The 26,954-nt window shown below is 40.8% G+C and overlaps 1 protein-coding gene and 1 long non-coding RNA gene across 2 annotated transcripts in view; both read right to left on the bottom strand.

Moving 5' to 3' along the window:
- Window positions 1–599: 599 nt before the first annotated feature.
- LOC138949503 (uncharacterized) lies at window positions 600–9,736 on the bottom strand. Its single transcript, XR_011450307.1, has 3 exons — window positions 9,634–9,736; window positions 3,088–3,112; window positions 600–1,393 (listed from the first exon to the last, which is right to left on the bottom strand). It is a non-coding gene; the product is annotated as an uncharacterized lncRNA (long non-coding RNA).
- Window positions 9,737–14,126: 4,390 nt separating this feature from the next.
- Window positions 14,127–26,954, bottom strand: part of LOC138948044 (multiple epidermal growth factor-like domains protein 6) — a 77,451-nt gene continuing 64,623 nt past the window's right edge. Inside the window, exons 8-10 of the mRNA XM_070319572.1 lie at window positions 14,919–15,053; window positions 14,461–14,514; window positions 14,127–14,176 (exon numbers count right to left, since the gene is read on the bottom strand). Of these exons, the coding sequence (XP_070175673.1) occupies window positions 14,127–14,176; window positions 14,461–14,514; window positions 14,919–15,053 (239 nt within the window). The remainder of the gene's footprint in view (window positions 14,177–14,460; window positions 14,515–14,918; window positions 15,054–26,954) is intronic.

Genomic DNA, 26,954 nt, shown 5'->3' with positions numbered 1-26,954 from the left:
CAGATTGCACAATTTTGCTTCCTTTTTAAAAAAAAATTCCGCGGGGGCATGCCCCCGGACCCCCTAGCATGCTCGGCGCTTCGCGCCATCGGTTCGGCGCTTCGCGCCTTCGCTGATAAGATAAAAAAAAAAAAAAAAAAAGAACTTTGCACCCCCCCCCTTTCAAAACCCAGATCCGCCCCTGAGCATCATAGTGTTTTTGCCACTTGCCGGTTGGATTTGGCGCCTAATTCCAACTTCGCAGCATCTCAGGGTTGTTTCTGGTCCACCAAATGTACACATTCAGGCCTATGCCGCCCTGATCGATTGCAATTTCGCTTTTTACGCACTGGCGCAAGATAGCAGACATCTTTGGACTGTAAACGACTCTTTGCGCATGCGCCGCTAATAATTTGATTGGTCGATATTTTTAGGCAAAGCACATGGTCTCAGAAAGCAGAAAACAAAACATTGGAAGCGTGAGTCACGCTCCCAAAAAATAAAAACTTGTTTTTACATATATTTTGTTTCTATAACTTTTTTCCCCATGGTTCATTCATCATCTGACATAACTTTTTAGCGAAATCTAACCATAAGATTATTGAAAAAAAGCAAAAATGTAGACGACCACCTTTAATATGGACGCAAAATCATCTCGTTTTCTACTGCTCATGCGTTCCACACCTGCATCAGTAGAAATGACATCACACAAGGGATACGCAAGACAGCAAAACAAAACAACCTGTGCTGGATAGATACATGATTTCTCTGTCTTCTCGTATGTAAAAGTTGCCAAGCTGCGCTTATCCTGAATTGTTGTCGATTTTTTAATTGTTACCTGACGTTATTGTCAGGTCGATTTTGGGGGTACCTTTACTTCGGCGGCGGTCACGTAATATTTATTAAATAAATCTTTCATCCGAAAAGTGTGCAAGATTTGTGCAAGTGAACTAGTGAAGGGCCTTTAATGGCATATAAAGTTTGAATAAAATAACACGGGAATAAATGTTTTAGTTGGGGTACAAAAATTGTTTTGCTCAGTTTATTATATAACCTATTGTGCGATCAATTTTTTTGGACAGCAAGGTAAACATTTTTGTAGAAACACGCATTAAAATGAAAGCGCATACAACTCAACATCCTAATCATGCTAATGTCATCTGAGGTTTATGAATCGTAAAAATAAAACTAATTTATGTTGGTAGACAGGTCTGCTCCTCCCCCCCCCCCCTCCATGCCTGCTCAGCCTGTCTACATCTAATGGAGCGATTCAGTTGAAGCGTGCGTCGACTCGGAGCCTTGGTCACGCGATTCCTCAGTAGCTGACTCTTGGTCGTCGCTGTGCCCTTCCTCATTGTCCACGTGATCATCCACCTTGCCTGCTAGTTCCTGCAGGCCAGCCATGCTTTTTGATCTGTAAACATGAACCTTGTTTGTAATACGACCCAAATATCACATTTCACACAGTGTGTCTGTGGATATACTTTGTTTGCAATCTGACCCAAATGTTGTTGTTAGGCCAGCACTTTCGTTGGTTCCAAGGGGAGCATATCGACTTCTGTTTCATCTGTATCGACAAAGGCCATGACTTGTTCGAGGTGTTTGATGTCCATGAATTTGTGAAGAAATGGTGTTTCTGCCGTGGAAAGCTTATTAAACACTAACGAATTTAAACTGTTAAATCAACACGGCGATCCACCTAACCCCTACCTTTCCCTCCAACTCTCTTCACTTTGTCTCAGAACAAATATCTCCTTGTTCTGCCAGATCTCGCCTAATCCAATGTGAAAGTGCACAAGTAAACAACTACATGAAGCACAAAATGGCACAATAACAATACCATTCAGAATCTTATTTAGAACAGAGCGACGTCACTTTTCGAACACTGATTCATGTGATTAGAACTGCCTCTACACCCGATCATGCGCAGAGATGTGGAATTTCCTAAGCTAAAAATAGATTCATGTAATTACATGGATTAGTTATCATTTCTGTAACCTCCCCTCCTGCATCGCGTTAAGTGCTTCTGTTACTCTCGGGATAACTAGTCTGGACTTAGCTACTAACCCTAGGTCAGATTGGCCTCAGCTCTTACATTCCTACCCTCGGGATAACTAGTCTGGACTTAGCTACTAACCCTAGGTCAGATTGGCCTCAGCTCTTACATTCCTACCCATGAGTCGTCGCGGTAATTATCAAAATTGATTGGGTCTTTGAGAGTGGATATTTACAATCGCTGTCCTCGGAACACGAATCCAAAACTGCGATGGTTCCACATTTCAAACAGCCTGAGTGGCCTTTACTTTGACAATCAACGTTTCACCTGAAGCTCAAACCTATTCGTTACCTGGATTTGTCACATATGGACATTGGTTATGTTACCCAGCTTGTTATGAATTGCAAACTATTGAACAAGATACGTTGTTGGTAACCTCATGACCCAAATATCACATTTAACATAGTGTGTTTGTAGATATGATAAATTGTTAGTAACCTGATGACCAACATATTACATTTGACACGGTCATTGTTCTATGTGACCTAAATGTGACCTTTGGCACCGTCTATGTTCTATGAGACCTAAATATGACCTCTGACAGTACAATTAGATCTTAATATGGTCGTTGGATAATTGCGAGAGTATATGTCTGCTGTTTGCTGCTTTGATTAAGAACATAAGTGAAAGTACTTGTATTTAGATGTTCGAATTGGGACAGTATGTGCATGTATGTTAAAGAGAGCGAGAGAAGGTGTGTGTGTGTGTGTGTGTGTGTGTGTGTGTGCGTGCGTGCGTGCGTGCGTGCGTGCGTGTGTGTGTGTGTTTGTGGATGCGTGTCTGTATGTCAGAGAGACAGTATGTGTGTGAGAGTGCGTGTGTGTATGGCTGCAAGAGAGATTGAGAGAGAGAGAGAGAGAGAGAGAGAGAGAGAGAGAGAGAGAGTTAGGGTGTGTGTGTGTGTGTGTGTGTGTGTGTGTGTGTGTGTGTGAGTGTGTGTGTGTGTGTGTGTGTGAGTGTGTGTGTATGTATCTATGTGTGTGTGGCGCGGATGTACCCGTTGGGGGTTCGTCCTATAAACATATTCTGTGAAGTCCTTCAAACCCACGTACCTTTGAAGCCTTAGATCCTTTTGTTCTGCAGAAAATGGAGAAAATAACACGTTTTAACACAATACAGTTGAACATAAAGCACGATGCAAGTAGAGAACAAAGCAACTTCTGATTAAGTTTGGCTGCATCATTCACAACCAGCACCCAAATCTTCCACGAGTTCCGCATCCAACACATTTTACTGACATGACATCGGTCACAGGAAAAGCAAACTCCGATACAACTCACCTTTTCTAGTTTATGCGATATGAATCAAAAACAAGAAAAGCATTTGCTTTTCGCCTCCCCTTCGTCATGTCCCATTACAGTGGAACCCCCCCCCCCCCTCCCTACCGATAGAAGATCCTTTAAATCCAATACGTAGAGGTTACATGCCGAGTCTCAGTGATTATTAAAAATAATGGTCGAAGTTAGCGGATCATGAAAAATGCGAGCTTTAGCGAACTGAGACCATTATTTTTTTATAATCACTGAGACGAGGTGTGTAACCTCTTTATTCCTCCTTTCTTCAGTTATTCAAAGAAAAGAGGAGGTTTTTTGCGAAAGTTTGATCGAATCCTATTCACTCAACCAGTCAACCTGCGCAGGCGATCGATGAATGCGCGGTTGTATAGTTCCGTGCAAATCATTCCATTCTGTTAACACTTCTTGTCAGTTTTCCTATTTTGGAAAATCAAGTACACAGATATGCTGTTATTCTGCTGTGGCGGCAAAGGCAGCTATTGTGTGTTCTGTATATGTTTTGGTATCGCTTTGGATAATGTTCTTTCGTCAAATGGGACTAGCAGACGAACTTTTGCACCCGTGTTCCAACGTTAAAAACTGTATGAAGTTCAGTTTTCTGGGGGAAATAGTGTATGAAACCGCTTTATGTTGTTTAAATTGATGAGATATGTGCATTTGGTTGCGTGTGATCCGTTTATTAACTGAAATATTGTTGAAAACTGACCGTCGGATTGCAGTCTGTTGTCGAAGAAACTGAGTGAAAAGAAGGGGAACTACTCTTGTCGCCAGACAAAGTATGAGTTACTTGCCTTGCGGGAAATTGCTTGTGATGAACGTTTGAGCACGGCAGATCTTGATTCAGAAGTCCTACTTTTTGATGTATTGGTATGTTTATTCAAGATCAGCTGGACCAATCATTTAAAATATTTGTATCGGGAAAATAAATGAAAATCGGATTTTATGTAAACATTTTTATAATTATCAAAATAATATCAACAGATAATTAAAAACATGAAACTGGAATTTTTTGTGCTGGTTTTGGAATGAGATTGAGCAACACGGTTTACTTTCATCCACCAAAACTTCGTTCCAGTCTGTTTTTTGTTTTAATTCCTTATCACTGTTAGCAAGAACATTTCAAGAGCTTCAATTAGATATACAACATGTGATAATTACTCGATAACATGACCCTTATTTAATTATTTTCAGCATGAAAGACCGTGAACTGGTAAGAGTTATTACAATAATGATCAAGAGAACGTTGATTTCATTCTGGTCTTTTTCAGGCAAACTTGTTCCTGCAAAATGTTTCAATTCATTTAGGTATCCTATCCTAAAAATATCCCAAAAACAAACTTGCCCATCGGTCGCCCCCTTTCCGCCACCATCACTAACCTCATACTCAGCATCCTCCACGTTTTGAGAGAGAGAGAGAGAGAGAGAGAGAGAGAGAGAGAGAGAGAGAGAGAGAGAGAGAGAGAGAGAGAGAGAGAGAGAGAGAGAGAAGAGAGAGAGAGAGAGAGAGAGAGAGAGAGAGAGAGAGAGAGAGAGAGAGAGAGAGAGAGAGAGAGATGCCATCACCAATTGTCTAGCCAAGACTAAATGACCAAAGACACTATACTCTCACTAGGTATAACGAATTCTTCATACAGTGATTTTTTTCTAAATCTGGACTCTAAAACAATGTTTTTGAAGCTGAAATTCAATTAAATAAAGATAAATTATGGCCGCTGGGTCATTTTTTTCCACAAACACAGGTTGTGCATCACGAAAATGGCATTCGCTCAAAACAGGGGACCCATCTATTGCTAGAAATATACGTACACTTAATGAAAGAAAGTTAATTAAAAAGTTTCACACAATGATTCATGATCGGGAAAACTGTTTTGTGAATCAACATTCTTTCAAACTATCTATTTTTCTCGATTTGTAATGTTGAACATTGCTGCAATTCTTTAAAACAGACTATAGTTTTTGAAAATGATGTTAGTGTATGTTTAGGGTTATGAACAATTCTGAATGACGCTAGATATGGCTTTCCGGATCTTGTCAGAAAGAACCCATTGTTATTCTGCGAATAAAGAAATGTTCCCCACTACAGTGGTTTCATTGTGTTTAAATCCACTTGATGAACTTTGTTGTGAAAAAAAATGTTGTACATCTTTTGACGTCATTAGTTACCCTCAGCATTTGATCGAAAAATAAATAGTGACTGAGATCGCTCAAAATGGCTCCGAAGTAGCGAGGTTGGTGTGTTTCATCTGCGTTTTGGAGTCTTTCGCACACTCTGTTACCAATTTAAGTGATCTGGACGGTAAGATTAAACGATAGAACCACCAATAAATCGTATTTTCAGCAAAATGCATTCTATTCTTCAAGTCTTAATAATAGTGTGATTATTTTTACAGATAAAATATTCAATAGAAAAAAAGGCCACGAGTTCTTCACAATTGAGGTGCAGTTCGAGGCCGATGTCTGCTCTCTAATCGTAGGTCAGTTTTTAACACCAAAAACAACGCAAAAGACACGTTCTAACTGCGTATCTGCACAAGGTGAAAGCGTGATATTTTGTCTCGCTGTTTTCGGGACTTCCGAAGTTCTGTGAGAGTGACGTTTTCTTAGCTTGGTCATGCCAACTCTTACCTCAAATCAAAATATGTAATCATATTTTGATGAGGTCACGACTTGTCTTTGATAGCTCAGTGGATAGTTTTGGCAAAGATAGATATTCTCCAGCAAACATGTTCATGCTGTTACCTTGAAATTGGACCCATTACCCCCTTTCCACCACACTCACAAGCCTCAAACTCAATACCCTCACACATTCTGGAGAGAGTGAGACAGAGACAAAGACAAAGACACAAATACACAAGAACCATAGTAAATCAAAATTGACCAAGTTGCAGCCAATAATTGACTCTATTGATACTGTGGGGGGGGGGGGGGGGGGGGAGTATGTTCTTATGCACTTAAGTTACTACATTTCTGACACTATGCCATCATAACATGATTTCATCACCAATAGTCTTACCAACACTAAATACTCCAGACACTAAGTTGTGGCCTCGAATTAAATAATAACATCAGAGGTCACAGACTCAATTTCCTGACAGCGCACTGTATAATGTTCAGCCCTGATACATCTTCTCTTGCAAACTTGTTTATGCTGTGACCTTAACATTTGACGACAGAAAGCCAATGTCATATCTCCATCATCAAAACCTACAAGTTGTGAGGTTCTAGCTTCAAAAACATCCGAGAAAGCTCAATGTTCATGTTTTATTTGAATCGGCCATAGTTCCACTCACTGTGACCCTGACATTCCACGAAGTTGAACCAGGCTGGGGTCAGGTCGGGGGATCACCAAACCCTACAAGTGTGCAACGTGTTACGAGGTATGATCCAAACAAAATGATCAAACCGCGATTATACAAGTCTCAGGCCACTGATCATGAAAAGTAATATGTCATTTGAAAGGTCAACCATTTAACTGGTATACCTCTCAGAAATGACGTCATTAAGTTACTACGTATATAAATGACGAGGTTTTAAAATACGTCACTTTTGAGTTGTGCTTCAAAACGGGGTCTTTTTCAAGCACCATGAAAATCTTCACTTCTTTTCTAACAGTGTGCCGAAACACTATACGATCACCTCGGGAAGCGAAGTGCAATCAAACAGGATTGAAAATGTTAGGGCTAATTTCTTAGCCCTATAAAAACTGTTATGCAAACCCGAAGGTTTCCATGAACATACAGACAATCGAAAACCACCAGACCCCATCACAAACAGAACTCTACAATCCACAGGTGTTGACTTTAAAGGCCAACAACTCGGGTGCAGAGTCTGCTGTGAAAGGAGCGGTAGCCTCCCCTGTCACAATCGCCCCCGTTTGAATTGAACTTCGTCCCGAAGTTCTGAACCGGGGGACCACTGTCCATCCCAAGTTCGCAGAATGGGAACAGCACGAAAATGTTCAGTGGTCATATTATGCCATTACCTGAACATATCATGCCGAGTCCCATCCCTGCTCGCAAGCGCCAGATGTAACCGTGTGCCGAAACGCTACGATCACCTCGGGAAGCGAAGTGCAATCAAACAGGATTGAAAATGTTAGGGCTAATTTCTTAGCCCTATAAAAACTGTTATGCAAACCCGAAGGTTTCCATGAACATACAGACAATCGGAAACCACCAGACCCCATCACAAACAAAAAATTAACTCTACAATCCACAGGTGTTGACTTTAAAGGCCAACAACTCGGGTGCAGAGTCTGCTGTGAAAGGAGCGGTAGCCTCCCCTGTCACACTTTGAAAGAGTGAAGCTGGATGATGGTACAAAGACAATGTCTACACAGCTGAAGAACGTTACATGAATCAAAGCTGTTCCATATTCTATAATCTGACAAAAGAAAAGGTAAATCGAAACTGGGGAAAAGGGGAATTACTCTTACAGGCCCAAAAAAACTTCCGGAAGCGCTTCAGACGAGATTAATGTAGCTGCTTTGTCAACATTGAAGAACTAAGATAGAAAAGTGTACATGCGAGTATAAAGTGCAAAACTTAAAACTTTCGTATAGAACAGTCAAGAGAATTCCACTCAAGGACTTCTCGTTTCAGGAACAGTTTCTTTCCTGAGGCAGTCCTTGCGGCCTCAATGGTGGATCGTTCTTAGATCTGTTAGATCTGTGATATGTGTCAGCTAAAGTTTTGAAATGGATCGAGTATCCTTAAATGAAATATCTTAATAGATGTAAGGGTTGTGTCCTTTGAATAACTGTGTCAGCATGTACTCGGATTTATTATATTGATGATTATATTTTTAGATATGATTTTAGGGAATTCATTTATCTTTATCCATGCAACCTGTGATTACTCCTGTCAAATTGGTGCTAAAAGAACAACCAGTCCGTTTTGAACTGTCTGGTTGGTGTACACACGTAAATAGGCCCAGTGAAATCGAACACTTTATCTGTACATATTTATAATGATATATGCGTGTGGAAGGAGTGTGAAGTTTTATTCATACACCATAACAAAATCCTGTGCTTTGCATTTGGTAAATAAACTGTTTGACTTGACTGCTTCAAAAGCTGGCCGCAAAATGGGTGCCTCATTGGCTGACAGGGGACGGAAGGAGCATCAGGGTCCTTTTGCACGCGATCTGCTCAACCGTTGCAAACCCAGTAGACCCAAATTTGTTGTTACTGTAGTCACTGATTATGAGACTTTGGTTTCCTTCTACTTTAGTGCCAGAGAACACAGAAACAAAGCGTGTCTAGACCAACATGACGAGATGTATCACATTTGTAAGCGAGGTTTTCAAAGCAGAAACATGGCTATTCGCTGTATTTTTCGACCACGAAGGTTCCGTTGCTGTCGATATTCTGTCTACTAACAGCACTGTCATTGTCACGTACAATGCTGAAACCTTTTTACCCAAACTTACTTAGGAGTTTAGCAGTCAGCGACCAAACTGTGAAACCCAGACTTCCATTCTCCTCCATGAAAATGTCAGTCTCCACAAAAAAAGGGCCGTAACTTCATTCATAAAAGACCAAATGATCCCATTTTTGCCACACACATTCTTCAGACCTGATTACACCCCTTGTGATTTCTGGTTATACCCTCTTTAAAAATCAGACTTTTTGCCATCAAATTTCACAGCACACAGGACCTCAAAAAAGCCGTCAAATCAGAGCTCAAAACCAACCCCAAATAAGACCATCTTAAGGCCTCTTCTGATTGGCTCAGGCATTTGTGACTTTGCATCGATGTAGGAGGAGAGTAGTTCTAATAAATGCTATATTTTGGCACAGATACGCCAAACAGTCTCTGCGAAAATCACATTTGATCATTTTGTTTGGATCATACCTCGTAACGTTTTCGCTTCAAAACCATCCAAAATAACCTTAAGGTTACATTTTGTTTTGTTACCGGCCAGCCAGCGTAAATACGACACTGCTCATTACTAAGACTAATTCATTTCGCAGGGGAGTCAAAAATGTATGTCTATGGACGTGAACTGAAACAGAGACTTGACTGAGGAGTTCCACTTCCACCGGCTAAATTCCCAGGCCCGTTCTACCATGGTCCATTGCCACATTTCATCTGCCCCATCCCGCCCTCCTTCCCCCTAACATTAATAACCCGAAATAAGCATACAAAGCAAGAATCTGCTTCCCACATAAAGTAACAAACAGGTTTATGGACGAAAACACAACGCACAAACAAACATAAATGCAACCACGCACACACAAGCGAATACACACACCACCACTTCAAAACACACACATGATACCTGGACTCATAACACACTTACTGTCCGTCCGGTTTTTTTTCCCGACGAAGAAGAAGCAGATACCACAACACCCGAGGAACGCCAGAGCTCCCAGGAACGACCCGAGGATCACGGAAAGGTTGCCTGAACACAGAGTGCGTCTTAAATGTTTTTCATTTTCATTTCATTTTCATTACTTTATTGTCCCATCGCTGGGAAATTCGGGTCGCTTCCTCCCAGTGGAAAGCTAGCAGCAACGGAGTCGCGCTACCCAGGTGTCTGCGTGTTTAGGTGTATTCAGCCACCTGCACTTATGGCAGAATGACCAAGGTCTTTTACGTGCCATTGTGATGACACGGGGGTGGGACATGGCTTCCGTCTCTGGGTCTGCACATAAAGTTGACCCGTGTCCGTCCCGGCCCGAATTCGAACCTGCGACCTTCCGATCACAAGTCCAGTGCTCTACCAACTGAGCTACCGGGCACTATTTTGGACAGTTTTCCGACAATTGGATCTGAAAAAGCTCAAGGAATATTCGCTGTACTGTCATTTAGAAACACCTGCAATAGTTTGCTAAAATTGCTCCGAAACTATGCAAAATGACTAAATGAATTTTAATCAGCTTTCCTGTGTCAGGAGTTAAGACTTTCGTTCGTCATCGTATTTTATTTATTTTTCATAGATACCCATTCGTCAAAGCAGATACAGTCCGTTGGATTGGGGAAGTCAAACGTATAGTCTAGCAAACGCATGCACATTCCGTGCCATACAGGGCTAACACGCTTCGCACTATTGTGACTATCAATCAATCAATCAATCAATCAATGACGCTTATATCGCGCATATTCCGTGGGTACAGTTCTAGGCGCTCTGCAGTGATGCCGTGTGAGATGAAATTTTATACGGCCAGTAATTGCAGCCATTTCGGCGCATATTTACCTTTCACGGCCTATTATTCCAAGTCACATGGGTATAGGTAGACAATTATTAACTGTGCCTAAGCAATTTTGCCAGGAAAGACCCTTTTGTCAATCGTGGGATCTTTAGCGTGCACACCCGATGTAGTGTACACGGGGGGGGGGGGGGGGGGGGGGGGGGGGGGGGGGTTTGGACACCGAAGAGAGTCTGCACACAAAGTTGACTCTGAAATAAATTTCCGCCGAACCTGGGATCGAACTCACGCTGACAGCAGCCAACTGAATTTACAAATCCAGCGCGCTACCAAGAAACTTCCCAAAAATAAGTAACTGTAAAGAAATCTGTCTAGCAAGCTTGAATTAAGTCCAATCACCACCAAATTTTGTGTACTAATTAAAAAATGGATGCCCAGTTCAGTCGTGATATTTATAAGTTTGTCACGCGATTTGTTTTAGCAAAGGGGGGGTGAAAGGGGGGATAATTTGTGTTTTTTAACGGTTTTTTGTGTGTGTTTTCTTTTCCACTGCTTTTTTAAAAGTTATTTTTTAACAGAAAGTATTATAAATAATTTTATAACCAAACAAGGTGTAAAACCTATGAATTAGCTGAAATATTGTTAAAATTCTACACAGAAATAAGGAGACAGTACAAAGAAACAAGTCGCGTAAGGCGAAAACACAACATTTAGTCAAGTAGCTGTCGAACACACAGAATGAAACTGAACGCAATGCAATTTTTCAGCAAGACCGTATACTCGTAGCATCGTCAGTCCACCGCTCATGGCAAAGGCAGTGAAATTGACAAGAAGAGCGGGGTAGTAGTTGCGCTAAGAAGGATAGATCACGCTTTTCTGTACCTCTCTTTGTTTTAACTTTCTGAGCGTGTTTTTAATCCAAACATATCATATCTATATGTTTTTGGAATCAGGAACCGACAAGAAATAAGATGAAAGTGTTTTTAAATTGATTTCGACAATTGAATTTTGATAATATTTTTTATATATTTAATTTTCAGAGCTTGTTTTTAATCCAAATATAACATATTTATATGTTTTTGGAATCAGAAAATGATGGAGAATAAGATGAAGGTAAATTTGGATCGTTTTATAATTTTTTTTTTTTTTACAATTTTCAGATTTTTAATGACCAAAGTCATTAATTAATTTTTAAGCCACCAAGCTGAAATGCAATACCGAAGTCCGGGCTTCGTCGAAGATTACTTGACCAAAATTTCAACCAATTTGGTTGAAAAATGAGGGCGTGACAGTGCCGCCCCAACTTTCACGAAAAGCCGGATATGACGTCATCAAAGACATTTATCAAAAAAAAAGAAAACAAGAAGAGCAAACGCTCGATCGAGTCACTTTCGCAGTTCTGAATATTATATGAGGCATCAGATGGACAGGAAGAAATTGCTATTCACAACACAATACAGATGTAAATAATTTGATGTAAAGAATAATCCTATAAAGTTTGAATCAAATCCGATGAATAGTTTCAGAGATATGATATTTCAATTTTTTTCCTTCAAGACATACCTGTGACCTTGAAAAAGGTCAAAGGTCACCAAAGCAGACGTCAAAGTGTAGAGGTCACTGGGAGTCACGTTCACATAAAATTTGAGCCCGGTCACTTTTATAGTTTCCGAGAAAAGCCCAACGTTAAGTTGTGTGTTGCCGAACAGAAAAGGCTAGTTATCTCCCTTGTTTTTCTGATAACGTTCGTAAAAGGCTACAGATGTAAATACTTTGATGTAAAGAATAATCCTACAAAGTTTCAATCACATCCGATGAACTTTGTCAAAGATATAAAATGTCTAATTTTTCCTTTGACGCTGACCTGTGACCTTGAAAAAGGTCAAAGGTCAACGAAACCATCGTTAAAGTGTAGAGGTCATTGGAGGTCACGACTAAACAAAATATGAGCCGGATCGCTTTGATAGTTTCCGAGAAAAGTCCAACGTTAAGGTGGTGTCTACGGACGGCCGGCCGGCCGGACGGCCGGCCGGACAGACTAACACTGACCGATTACATAGAGTCACTTTTTCTCAAGTGACTCAAAAACGTTCGGGGATTTTATACCCAGGAACTCTCATGTCAAATTTCATAAAGATCGGTCCAGTAGTTTAGTCTGAATCGCTCTACACACACACACACACACACACACACAGACAGACACGCGCACATACACCACGACCCTCGTCTCGATTCCCCCCTCTACGTTAAAATATTTAGTCAAAACTTGACTAAATATAAAAAACAAGCAAATCCCGCATTCACTCACAGCATCCTGACTCAAATGAAACAAAACTGTGACACTCACCAAATGATGTCTAGGTAATCCATATTGAATATAAGTCACATTTTCACAACAAAGTCCCAACTGTACACCTATGAACATTTCCAAAAGGATTAGGAGGCTCCAGCCATCCATTGTTATCAGTGCTGCCACGCCCCCCTTGCAACTACACGATTTGAAGATCCATGCAGTACCACCCTACCACGTGTAGTTTGCCGACTCATACTAGCAACAACAGGACTGTTTCTTCCTCAATATCACTGCTATTATCGTTTTCTTGAGGCGAAAACAACACGTCGGAATCATGATCTACAGGATCCTCAAGGGAAACAACTCAATTTATTGCAAGCTTCAAAAACCGGGAAGCAATCACGAGTCGTGTACCTTGTATGTCTGTTACTAAAATAGTCACTTCCCGTCCGTGGGCGTGTCAGCGCTGTTACTAATTTAGTCACCTCCCGTCGCGAAAGTGTTTGCTTGTGCGAAGTCGACTATGCTGGCGAAGCTGGCTGCACGGAGCTTAAGCACTGAATTGTGGGTAAACAAAGTATTTCGCGAAGTCTTCGCAAAGTGGACTTCGGGCTCAATTAAGGACCGCCTTTACATAAACACACACTGTCCGCTGGGGAGTATCACTGTCTGAAAACACTACCACACACTGTCCGCTGGGGAATATCACTGTCTGAAAACACTACCACACACTGTCCACTGGGGAGAATCACTGTCTGAAAACACTACCACACACTGTCCACTGGGGAGTATCACTGTCTGAAAACACTACCACACACTGTCCACTGGGGAGTATCACTGTCTGAAAACACTACCACACACTGTCCGCTGGGGAGTATCACTGTCTGAAAACACTACCACACACTGTCCGCTGGGGAGTATCACTGTCTGAAAACACTACCACACACTGTCCACTGGGGAGTATCACTGTCTGAAAACACTACCACACACTGTCCGCTGGGGAGTATCACTGTCTGCTAACACTACCACACACTGTCCGCTGGGGAGTATCACTGTCTGCAAACACTACCACACACTGTCCGCTGGGTAGTATCACTGTCTGCAAACACTACCACACACTGTCCGCTGGGGAATATCACTGTCTGAAAACACTACCACACACTGTCCGCTGGGGAATATCACTGTCTGAAAACACTACCACACACTGTCCGCTGGGGAGTATCACTGTCTGAAAACACTACCAAACACTGTCCGCTGGGGAATATCACTGTCTGAAAACACTACCAAACACTGTCCGCTGGGGAATATCACTGTCTGCAAACACTACCAAACACTGTCCGCTGGGGAATATCACTGTCTGAAAACACTACCAAACACTGTCCGCTGGGGAATATCCCTGTCTGAAAACACTACCAAACACAGCCTTTAGATTTCAAAAATAGAACGCTCAAACACTAAGGTTATGACCTTCCTTGTGTGTGTTGTCATCTATTCAACACCTAAAACGAACTCTGTAGCTCAAGTTCAAATCTGTATCTCCAGGAACAATCAGGAGCGAATAGTAGGACGAAAATTAAGACTGAGAGAGAGAGAGAGAGAGAGAGAGAGAGAGAGAGAGAGAGAGAGAGAGAGAGAGAGAGAGAGAGAGAGAGAGAGAGATGTGTTAATGTGACGTCATACGTACTCTTCGTGTTCTTATTGTCATCGAGCTTGGGGTCGCCCTGTGTATTATATCCTTCTGTCAAACGAAAATGAATACACATCATCAATTGAAGGTAGAATACGTGTGTGTGTGTGTGTGTGTGTGTGTGTGTGTGTTTGTGTGTGTGTGTGTGTGTGTGAACGTGTGTTTGATATACACTCACTCTGTACCTCTCATCTTCCACACATACTATCTCTTCTGCATTCCCTCACCCGGTAACACATCCTTACTCTCTCCCTATCTCTCTCTCTCTCAACACACACACACACACACACACACACACACACACACACACACACACACACACACACACACACACACACACACACACACACACACACGTACTCTCTCTTTCTCTCTCTCTACGTCTCTCTTGCTGTCTTTCCGCCCCCCCCCCCCCCCCCCCCCCCCATGTCTCTGAGCAAGGGTTGGATACTGACGACAGGATAAGTCGTGCGCAACAGCTTTGCCAGGTGGACATTCACATTTCTGCGTGGAGCCACAAATGCCTCCCAGACTGGCGTCACACATGGCCAACCCCCCGCAGTCACTGCCGATCCTGCCGCTTTTTGGCGCTGTCAAGCATGTTTACAAGGCAAGATGTTATATTGGATAGTAACAAGGGTATTCAAAACGCAAAATGTTATATTTGGATAGTAACAATGTGTTGATAACGCAAAATGTTATATTTGGATAGTAACAATGTGTTGATAACGCAAGATGTTATATTTGGATAGTAACAATGTGTTGATAACGCAAGATGTTATATTTGGATAGTAACAATGTGTTGATAACGCAAGATGTTATATTTGGATAGTAACAATGTGTTGATAACGCAAGATGTTATATTTGGATAGTAACAATGTGTTGATAACGCAAGATGTTATATTTGGATAGTAACAATGTGTTGATAACGCAAGATGTTATATTTGGATAGTAACAATGTGTTGATAACGCAAGATGTTATATTTAGATAGTAACAATGTGTTGATAACGCAAGATGTTATATTTAGATAGTAACAATGTGTTCACAACGCAAGATGTTATACTTGTATAGTAACAACGTGTTCACAGTGCAAGATGCTATATCGGGATAGTAACAAGGCGGTGTCCGAACACCCCCGTGTGCACACATGCGCACGATAAAGATCCCAGGGTCACAGCGAAAGCCTCAGGCCTTGGAAACACGAATACATGCATGCAAAAATATGAAGCCCCGGTGTCCGTTCGGCCAACAGCCCATAAAGTAACCATTTCAGCATTGACCCAACCCGGTCCCTAGCCCATTCGAGGTCTCCTCTAGCAGCCGGCAGCCAGCTTTCTACACACTCCCCCCCCCCCCAAATTTATATATTTTTAATTTTTTTATACAAAGCCGGGTTATCCCGTGTAACATGCCCCTAATGGCTTTGCCGTGAGGGCGTAAAACTTACATTTTCTTATTCGGTATTCACAACGTAATATGTTATATTTGGATAGTAACAAAGTGTTCACGGGGCAAGATGTTATATTTGGGTAGAAACAACGTGTTCACAGGCAAGATCTTATTAGGATTGGATTGGATTGGATTGGATTGGATAAGATTTACAGTCCAGTGAGGTTACCCTCATGGAAATTCGGGCTGCTTTCTCCCCGGGGAAAGCGAGCTGCCATACATACGGCGCTACCCATATTTTTTTTTCCTGCATGCGTGTATTAATTATTAGTTATTTCTAATAATAATGCTGACTGTCAGAACAAGCACCCTGTCAGCTGTTTGTATTCATGAGCTCAAAGTGTGGTCAGCATAATTATTAGCATATCAGAAATAAAGGTTTTAATACCATGCAGTTTTTTTCGACCGAAAAATCGTTGTCCTCGGGAACACGGGAACACGAAAACAAAGCCGCGATGGTTCCACAGATCTATGGTCAGCCTGATTGGCTTTTACTTTGACAATCCACGTTTTACCTGAAACCTCAAACCCAATCACCACCTCGATGTGTTACATGGAAAAAAGTGTTATTTGTTTCTCAGCTTTTTCTGAATGAAAACAACTGAAAATGATAACAATCGGTTTTATTGTTATACTGTATAATACAATTGTATAAGTGACCATGAATTTTTTTTAGTTCAAAGGTTTATGTCTTTCTTCATTTTAGAGTGATAAATAACATTAACAGTTGAGCTCTGTATTGTTTTGGAGTGAATAATATGAGAATGTCAAACGCAAATGAGAGTATGCCTTATGTCTGTCTGTAGCTATTTTAAGTAAATCATTCCTGACAGATAGTATCAAGGGTGTTTACAAGGCGTGATGTCATATTTGGAAAGTAAGACACCCTTTGTACAAGACAGAAGAGAAACATTATAAAGTAAGACACCCTTTGTACAAGACAGAAGAGAAACATTATAAAGTAAGACACCCAGTGTACAAGACAGAAGAGAAACATTATAAAGTAAGACACCCTTTGTACAAGACAGAAGAGAAACATTATAAAGTAAGACACCCTTTGTACAAGACAGAAGAGAAACATTATAAAGTAAGACACCCAGTGTACAAGACAGAAGAGAAACATTATAAAGTAAGACACCCAGTGTACAAGACAGAAGAGAAACATTATAAAGTAAGACACCCAGTGTACAAGACAGAAGAGAAACATTATAAAGTAAGACACCCAGTGTACCAGACAGAAGAGAAACATTATAAAGTAAGACACCCAGTGTACCAGACAGAAGAGAAACATTATAAAGTAAGACACCCTTTGTACAAGACAGAAGAGAAACATTATAAAGTAAGACACCCAGTGTACAAGACAGAAGAGAAACATTATAAAGTAAGACACCCTTTGTACAAGACAGAAGAGAAACATTATAAAGTAAGACACCCAGTGTACCAGACAGAAGAGAAACATTATAAAGTAAGACACCCAGTGTACAAGACAGAAGAGAAACATTATAAAGTAAGACACCCAGTGTACAAGACAGAAGAGAAACATTATAAAGTAAGACACCCAGTGTACAAGACAGAAGAGAAACATTATAAAGTAAGACACCCAGTGTACAAGACAGAAGAGAAACATTATAAAGTAAGACACCCAGTGTACCAGACAGAAGAGAAACATTATAAAGTAAGACACCCAGTGTACCAGACAGAAGAGAAACATTATAAAGTAAGACACCCAGTGTACCAGACAGAAGAGAAACATTATAAAGTAAGACACCCAGTGTACCAGACAGAAGAGAAACATTATAAAGTAAGACACCCAGTGTACCAGACAGAAGAGAAACATTATAAAGTAAGACACCCAGTGTACCAGACAGAAGAGAAACATTATAAATCACAACGTAACTTGTTAACCAAAACTGGGTTAAGGAAAGTTTAGTTTTTATATGCTTTTGTACTGGCTGAAGGACCCTCGGACAATAAAAATAAGTTGCGTGAAGCGATATAAAAACATAAGTCAATATGGCAGGTTGAAACTAAAAGATCAACATTAAAAACCAGCCATCACCCGACACCGAGACTAAATGTAGTAACTATTGGCTAGTAGAAGACCGAGACCGGTCACGCTCGACTCCGCGAAGCAATGCAAACGTAGTACCTATTTTCTTTAAGGTAAGGAAACCCAATGGGAATTAACAACAAATTGTTAAGAGGTGTGTTTGGGGTTTTTGACACAATGACACACTTTGATCTATGTTCTTTCAGCTGAGCATAACCAAAATGTGAATTGCTTTGGAATCATTGCTTGCGTCATTATATATTCATTATTTTCAAATCGCCATAACTTTTGTTTAAAACCACTTTGAAAGACGATTAAAGTGAGTAACCTTGTTTCTGATTGGCTGATGTGTCATAGGGTATGAAGCCACACTTTGCAAAACAGCCAATCATATAGTACATTTGCGGGCTGAATCTAAATATGCCACGTGTATATCTTGTACAGTTTTAGATCTGCAAATTTATTGTGCTACGATTACAGCAGTTCAGTATGAGTAGGTATAGAAACAGATAATTACATCAAGAGACAACACTAAAGTGGCAAGGTAACCAGCATACAGGCCTAAAAAGAAGACAAGTCGCGTAAGGCGAAAATACAACATTTAGTCAAGCTGTCGAACTCACAGAATGAAACTGAACGCAATGCCATTTTTCAGCAAGACCGTATACTCGTAGCATCGTCAGTCCACCGCTCGTGGCAAAGGCAGTGAAATTGACAAGAAGAGCGGGGTAGTAGTTGCGCTGAGAAGGATAGCACGCGTTTCTGTACCTCTCTTCGTTTTAACTTTCTGAGCGTGTTTTTAATCCAAACATATCATATCTATATGTTTTTGGAATCAGAAACCGACAAGGAATAAGATGAAAGTGTTTTTAAATTGATTTGGAACATTTAATTTTGATAATAATTTTTATATTTTTAATTTTCAGAGCTTGTTTTTAATCCAAATATAGCATATTTATATGTTTTTGGAATCAGAAAATGATGGAGAATAAGATGAACGTAAATTTGGATCGTTTTATAAAACAATTTTTTTGTTGCAATTTTCAGATTTTTAATGACCAAAGTCATTAATTAATTTTTAAGCCACCAAGCTGAAATGCAATACCGAAGTCCGGGCTTCGTCGAAGATTACTTGACCAAAATTTCAACCAATTTGGTTGAAAAATGAGAGGGTGACAGTGCCGCCTCAACTTTCACGAAAAGCCGGATATGACGTCACCAAAGACATTTATCAAAAAAATGAAAAAAATGTCTGGGGATATCATACCCAGGAACTCTCATGTCAAATTTCATAAAGATCGGTCCAGTAGTTTAGTCTGAATCGCTCTACACACACACAGAAACAGACACACGCACATACACCACGACCCTCGTCTGGATTCCCCCCTCTACGTTAAAACATTTAGTCAAAACTTGACTAAATGTAAAAAAGGACTGCTGAAAAACATCGTGAGCCTCATAAACACAGTGTGGTGGAAAATGTTAACACTGAACCCCCACTTCCTCCTCCATCGCCATTGCTCGCTCATTCGGGTATTGTGTGACTCCTTAGGATAAAAGAAACAAGTCAGGTAAGGCGAAATTACAACATTTAGTCAAGCTGTCGAACTCACGGAATGAAACTGAATGCACTGCATTTTTCCACCAAGACAATCAATACAGCTTCGTCAATCGCCGCAAGAAGGAAATCGCTCACCTCCCACGTGCAAAACGCAGTGAAATAGACAAGCAAGAATAGCGCGGTAGCGTATTGCGCTAATGAGGAAAACGCGCTTTTCTGTATCTTTTTAATTTTCTGAGCTTGTTTTAAATACAACATATCGAGGGTTCCCTGCCAGAACCCAGTATCTCGCTTTTTGAAAACTTTTCAGGACAGTCTATTCAAGGTTTGCAATGCTGGTAAAAAAATGAAAACGAAAGACAGAGATTTGAAATGATTGTAAGGGCATAAACAGTCTGTAAAGAACCTAATCCACAAGAAAAGAACACACAAATCAAAGCGAGTGTCTGTTTATTGTTGTGTTTTACAAGATTTCTGAGATACTTGGTTTTGACAAGTCACCGTACAGAATAAAATCCATAGAATAGTCCTGCCAGAACCCTGTATCTTCAGATACGATGTTTTGGCACTCTTCCCAACATGACAAATCACACAGAATAGCCCTGCCAGAACCCCTTATCTTCAGATACGATGTTTTGGCACTCTTCCCAACATGACAAATCACACAGAATAGCCCTGCCAGAACCCCGTATCTTCAGATACGATGTTTTGGCACTCTTCCCAACATGTCAAATCACACAGAATAGCCGTAACAAAACCCCGTATCTTCAGATACGATGTTTTGGCACTCTTCTCAACATGAAAAAAATCGCAAAGTGATAAAGCCAGAACCACCTATATGATGATACAGCATTTTGCCAGAGCTTCGGACCTGCTCTATGTACAGACTTGACCAGCCAGAATCGATTTTACACGTGGTTTTAGTCAGCACGATGTGTAGAACTTCGCAAACGCGTGACGTAAAAGCTAAATTTGATGACGTAGGTTACACGCACAGGCGCCTGTACACTTTCCGAAAAAACACCGTTTTTAGACTGCTCTAGTTGCTCAATTATCACACACACACACACACACACACACACACACACACACACACACACACACACACACACACACACACACACACACACACACACAAACACACATCCGCGCGCGCACTTGCATTGCTCATAAGGGTAAATTGTGTTCAAGAGTTGTCTGTTTGTTGGTATTGTTACGCTATTATTTGTTTGAAGAATGTTTTCATCGCTTTTTCCGGTTACACACACACACACACGGCACACACACACACACACACACACACACACACACACACACACACACACACACACACACACACACACACACACAAACGCGCTCCTGCACAGTATTCTGGCCTCTGCGTGTCAACATGTTTCTCGTTTCTGTTGACAGTAGTGCCAGACACCAGTTTATACTTTTTTTTTAACACAACAACAGCGGGATTTTAGTCGGATTTTTCGAGCGATTTTGTCATGTATAGTTTTTTTCAAAAACATTGTAATTATCAACAGTATATAAGTATTTGAGGTGGGAACTTTTAGTGCACAAGTCTTGGGGCCTGACAAAACATTGCCTACGTTGTTCTGGCAAGACTACCCTTGGAAGTTTACCGAGTATGGAGACGTTGCCAAATGAAATATCTGATTCATGCTGTGAAACAAAACAATAAATGTGAGAAACACACCACGAATTTTGTGTTGTTTAGTTTTGTAATGCACTGCTTGTTTTACATATTTGAGCTACCATTCTTTCTTTTTATTTAGGAAGCTTTTTCGTGTGCAACCAAAAACAACAAATCCCACAACCGTCATAATAACACGAGAAACAGGGTTCTTTTTATGGTCTTCCTCCCATCGTCCTCTAATGATACTGTGCGGGTGCATAATTATCTTGATCATCATTCAGCTGTGCCATTATCGATATGGTGACCCCTCAATGCTTTTTGGTTAAAGCAGGCTGGCAAGTCAAGTTGACCCAAAATATGTTCTTGTCAGTTTGAAATCTCGTTTCACCCGTATTTTAGACACTCATGTTAACCCGTGATTTGTAAATATGTAGAAACATTTTACAAATTACGTCGAACCTAAAACCGCGATTTGTAAAAAAGTTAAAATATCGCATTCCACAAAGTCTACATGCCTTTTATTATTATTAATATTTGTTGTTTCTAGCCTCTATGCTTGGTGGTGGGGGGGTGGTTTGGGCCGGATAGGTAAAACATTACGATTTTCAGCATAACAAAGAAAACAAATCCAGCCTGCCAGTTGTGTGTGTGTGTGTGGGGGGGGGGGGGCGGTGCGGGGGTGCAATCGCCCATACGCCAAAAGTGTACCCGGGGGCCCCGGGGCTCAGTTGGTAGAGCACTGGACTTGTGATCGTAGGGTCGCAGGTTTGAATCCATGTTCGACCCCCGTGTCACCACTGTAGCACGAAAAAGACGTCGGTCATTCTAAAGAAATGAAAAGAAAAACAAATATAATAGATCCCTTGACTTTGGGGTAGCGCGACTCTGTTGCTGCTAGCTTTCCACTGGGAGGAAGCGACCCGAATTTCTAAGCGATGGGACAATAAAGTAATGAAAAAAAATCAAATCTAATAGATCCCTTGACTTTGGGGTAGCGTGACTCTGTTGCTGCTAGCTTTCCACTGGGAGGAAGCGACACGAATTTCACAGCGATGGAACAATAATGAAATTTTTAAAAAATCTAATAGATCCCTTCACTTTGGGGTAGCGTGACTCTGTTGCTGCTAGCTTTCCACTGGGAGGAAGCGATCCGAATTTCCCAGCGATGGGACAATAAAGTAATGAGAAGAAAAAAATTCTGATAGATCCCTTGACTTTGGGGTAGCGTGACTCTGTTGCTGCTAGCTTTCCACTGGGAGGAAGCGACCCGAATTTCCCAGCGATGGGACAATAAAGAAATGAAAAAAAAATCCAAAAAATTTAATAGATCCCTTCAATTTGAGGTAGCGTGACTCTGTTGCTGCTAGCTTTTCACTGGGAGGAAGCGACCCAAATTTCCTAGCGATGGGACTATTAAAGAAATGAAGAAGAAAATCCAAAAAATCTAATAGATCCCTTGACTTTGGGGTAGCGTGACTCTGTTGCTGCTAGCTTTCCACTGGGAGGAAGCGACCCGAATTTCCAAGCGATGGGACAATAAAGAAATGAAAAAAAATCTAATAGATCCCTTCACTTTGGGGTAGCGTGACTCTGTTGCTGCTAGCTTTCCACTGGGAGGAAGCGACCCGAATTTCACAGCGATGGAACAATAATGAAATTTTTAAAAAATCTAATAGATCCCTTGACTTTGGGGTAGCGTGACTCTGTTGCTGCTAGCTTTTCATTGGGAGGAAGCGACTCAAATTTCCCAGCGATGGGACTTTAAAGAAATGAAGAAGAAAATCCAAAAAATCTAATAGATCCCTTCAATTTGGGGTAGCGTGACTCTGTTGCTGCTAGCTTTTCACTGGGAGGAAGCGACCCAAATTTCTCATCGATGAGACTATAAAGAAATGAAGAAGAAAATCCAAAAAATCTAATAGATCCCTTGACTTTGAGGTAGCGTGACTCTGTTGCTGCTAGCTTTCCACTGGGAGGAAGCGACCCGAATTTCCCAGCGATGGGACAATAAAGAAATGAAAGAAAAATCTAATAGATCCGTTGACTTTGGGGTAGCGTGACTCTGTTGCTGCTAGCTTTCCACTGGGAGGAAGCGATCCGAATTTCCAAGCGATGGGACATGAAAGAAATTTTTTAAAAATCTAATAGATCCCTTCACTTTGGGGTAGCGTGACTCTGTTGCTGCTAGATTTCCACTGGGAGGAAGCGACCCAAATTTCCCAGCGATGGGACTATTAAAGAAATGAAAAAAAATTTAATAGATCCCTTGACTTTGGGGTAGCGTGACTCTGTTGCTGCTAGCTTTCCACTGGGAGGAAGCGATCCGAATTTCCAAGCGATGGGACAATAAAGAAATTTTTAAAAAATCTAATAGATCCCTTCAATTTGGGGTAGCGTGACTCTGTTGCTGCTAGATTTCCACTGGGAGGAAGCGACCCGAATTTCCCAGCGATGGGACTATTAAAGAAATGAAGAAGAAAATCCAAAAAATCTAATAGATCCCTTGACTTTGGGGTAGCGTGACTCTGTTGCTGCTAGCTTTCCACTGGGAGGAAGCGATCCGAATTTCCAAGCGATGGGACAATAAAGAAATTTTTAAAAAATCTAATAGATCCCTTCACTTTGGGGTAGCGTGACTCTGTTGCTGCTAGATTTTCACTGAGAGGTAGCGACCCGAATTTCCCAGCGATGGTACAATAAAGAAATGAAAAAAAATCTAATAGATCCCTTGACTTTGGGGTAGCGTGACTCTGTTGCTGCTAGCTTTTCATCGGGAGGAAGCGACTCAAATTTCCCAGCGGTGGGACTTTAAAGAAATGAAGAAGAAAATCCAAAAAATCTAATAGATCCCTTCAATTTGGGGTAGCGTGACTCTGTTGCTGCTAGCTTTTCACTGGGAGGAAGCGACCCAAATTTCCGAGCGATGGGACTATAAAGAAATGAAGAAGAAAATCCCAAAAATCTAATAGATCCCTTGACTTTGAGGTAGAGTGACTCTGTTGCTGCTAGCTTTCCACTGGGAGGAAGCGACCCGAATTTCCCAGCGATGGGACAATAAAGAAATGAACAAAAATCTAATAGATCCGTTGACTTTTGGGTAGCGTCACTCTGTTGCTGCTAGCTTTCCACTGGGAGGAAGCGATCAGAATTTCCAAGCGATGAGACAATAAAGAAATTTTTAAAAAATCTAATAGATCCCTTGACTTTGGGGTAGCGTGACTCTGTTGCTGCTAGCTTTCCACTGGGAGGAAGCGACCCGAATTTCCCAGCGATGGGACAATAAAGAAATGAAAAAAAAAATCCAAAAAATCTAATAGATCCCTTCAATTTGGGGTAGCGTGACTCTGTTGCTGCTAGCTTTTCACTGGGAGGAAGCGACCCAAATTTCCGAGCGATGGGACTATAAAGAAATGAAGAAGAAAATCCATAAAATCTAATAGATCCCTTCAATTTGGGGTAGCGTGACTCTGTTGCTGCTAGCTTTCCACTGGGAGGAAGCGACCCGAATTTCCCAGCGATGGGACAATAAATAAATGAAAAAAAATCTAATAGATCCCTTGACTTTGAGGTAGCGTGACTCTGTTGCTGCTAGCTTTTCACTGGGAGGAAGCGACCCAAATTTCCCAGCGATGGGACTTTAAAGAAATGAAAAAGAAAATCCAAAAAATCTAATAGATCCCTTCAGTTTGGGGTAGCGTGACTCTGTTGTTGCCAGCTTTTCACTGGGAGGAAGCGACCCAAATTTCCCAGCGATGGGACTATAAAGAAATGAAGAAGAAAAAAATCTAATAGATCCCTTGACTTTGGAGATGACAAGAAAAAATATCGGGGGCATTTACGTGATTTGTGAAACATTTTACAAATCGCGGCGCCCCGTGATCTGTAAAATGTTCTACATTTTTACAAATCACGGGTAAACAACTAGTTTTGACTATTGACAAACCATAACAATACATTTAGCTTAAAAAAAATCCACTAATTTGTTCTGGTTATAAACCCGCCTGCTTCTGCATAAAAAAAACATGCGCCGAAAAGATCCATCTCCGAACATTTCTTTTTGATTCACGAGTTCTGTTGAATCTGTGTCTGATTTTGTCCCACAAAAGCCACGTATGTCGAAATAAGTGTTTTTTGCTGACCATTGCGAGTTAGTTGCAGTCAGAAAGGCTCCAGCCAGAATCCCGTATCTCAAGATACAGGGTTCTGGCAGGGAATGTTGTATGATTCTTAATGCAGTAATGCCAGCCAGAATCCCGTATCGCAAGATACAGGGTTCTGGCAGGGAACGTTCTATGATTCTTACCGCAGTAATGCCAGCCAGAATCCCGTATCTCAAGATACAGGGTTCTGGCAGGGAACGTTCTATGATCCTCACCGAAGTAATGCCAGCCAGAACCCCGTATCTCACTATACAGGGTTTTGGCACGGATGGTTTGTGTACAACAAACGATACTTGGTTTCGGCACTGATCAATAAATCGATCCCTTTTTACTTTTTGGTTCAAACTCAATATTTACATTGAAGAGGAAGTCAATAACTATATTTTGGTGTAAAAAAATTAAAATCACCAAAAAGTCGAGATACTGGGTTCTGGCAGGGAACCCTCGATATCATATACATAATGTTTTTGGAATCAGGAAATGATAAAGGATAAGATGAAATCTTTTTCTGGTCGATTTCTGAAATTCTATTCGTGGTACTAATTAACCTATTTTCGTTAATTGTGATCACATCTTAAGAGTAAAGTGACCTTTGTATATATTTTCTGATTCAGAATTTGATGAAGAATATGATGCAATCAATTTTGAATCTCTTTGCGAAAATGTGATTTTAATGACAACTTTACTGAGCAAACTCATTAACTAATTTGTAAGCCTCCAAGCTGAAATGTAATACCAAAGTCCGGTCTTCGTGGAAGATTACTTGACCAAACTTTCAACCAATTTGAAAAATGAGGGCGTGACAGTGCCGCCTCAAGTTCCACTAAATGCCGGATATGACGTCATCGAAGACATTTATCCGAGAAAAGAAAAAATGTGACCCTCCACCACGGAATGAGTCGCATGTCACATTTGCATGATTTTCATATTTTTACATTTTCCTAAAGAGTTTGTTATGCTCTATCCAGTGGTGACAAACGTTTTAGAAAAGAGCGAAAACTGTTTGAGTTATAAGCCTGTGACTAAGGTTACCAGACACTCCCCGGACTTATATTAAGCCTAGCGCAGAACCGCGCGTGGTGACATGCGACTCATTTCGTGGTGGAGGGTCACAAATGGTCTTGGGATATCATACCCAGGAACTCTCATGTGAAGTTTCATGAAGATCTGTTCAGTAGCTTTCTCGAAACCGATCTATATATGTTACAGTTAATCTGTGAAACCAGGGAATACGTGCATTAACTAAACTATTTTAGTTAATACATGAATTAACTGTGGCCACTAGTCAATACATGTATTATCTGAAAATTTCAGTTAATACATGAATTAACTAAAAATAAGCGACAGTCAATACATGTATTACCTGTATGTTTGTTGGCTTGTTGACAGACCAGCTTTTTTGTTATTTTATCAATTTATTGCATGAGGAACATGAGATTTATTTCCCAGGTGTTTGTGAATGAAAACTCGTGAAAATGATGACAACACAATTTATTCATATAATCCATACATATTCAATATATAGTTTTAAAACATCATTAGAGTATGAAATAAAATCTTAGACGAATACATAAACTTAATGATGTGGTGGTGGAAAATAGTTATATAGTTTTAAAACATCAAAA

Source organism: Littorina saxatilis, linkage group LG15 (genome assembly GCF_037325665.1).
Source record: "Littorina saxatilis isolate snail1 linkage group LG15, US_GU_Lsax_2.0, whole genome shotgun sequence".
NCBI classification, from domain to species: Eukaryota; Metazoa; Mollusca; class Gastropoda; order Littorinimorpha; family Littorinidae; genus Littorina; species Littorina saxatilis.
The sequence above is the reverse complement of the archived record's forward strand: the minus strand, read 5'-3'. Positions and strand labels throughout refer to the sequence as shown.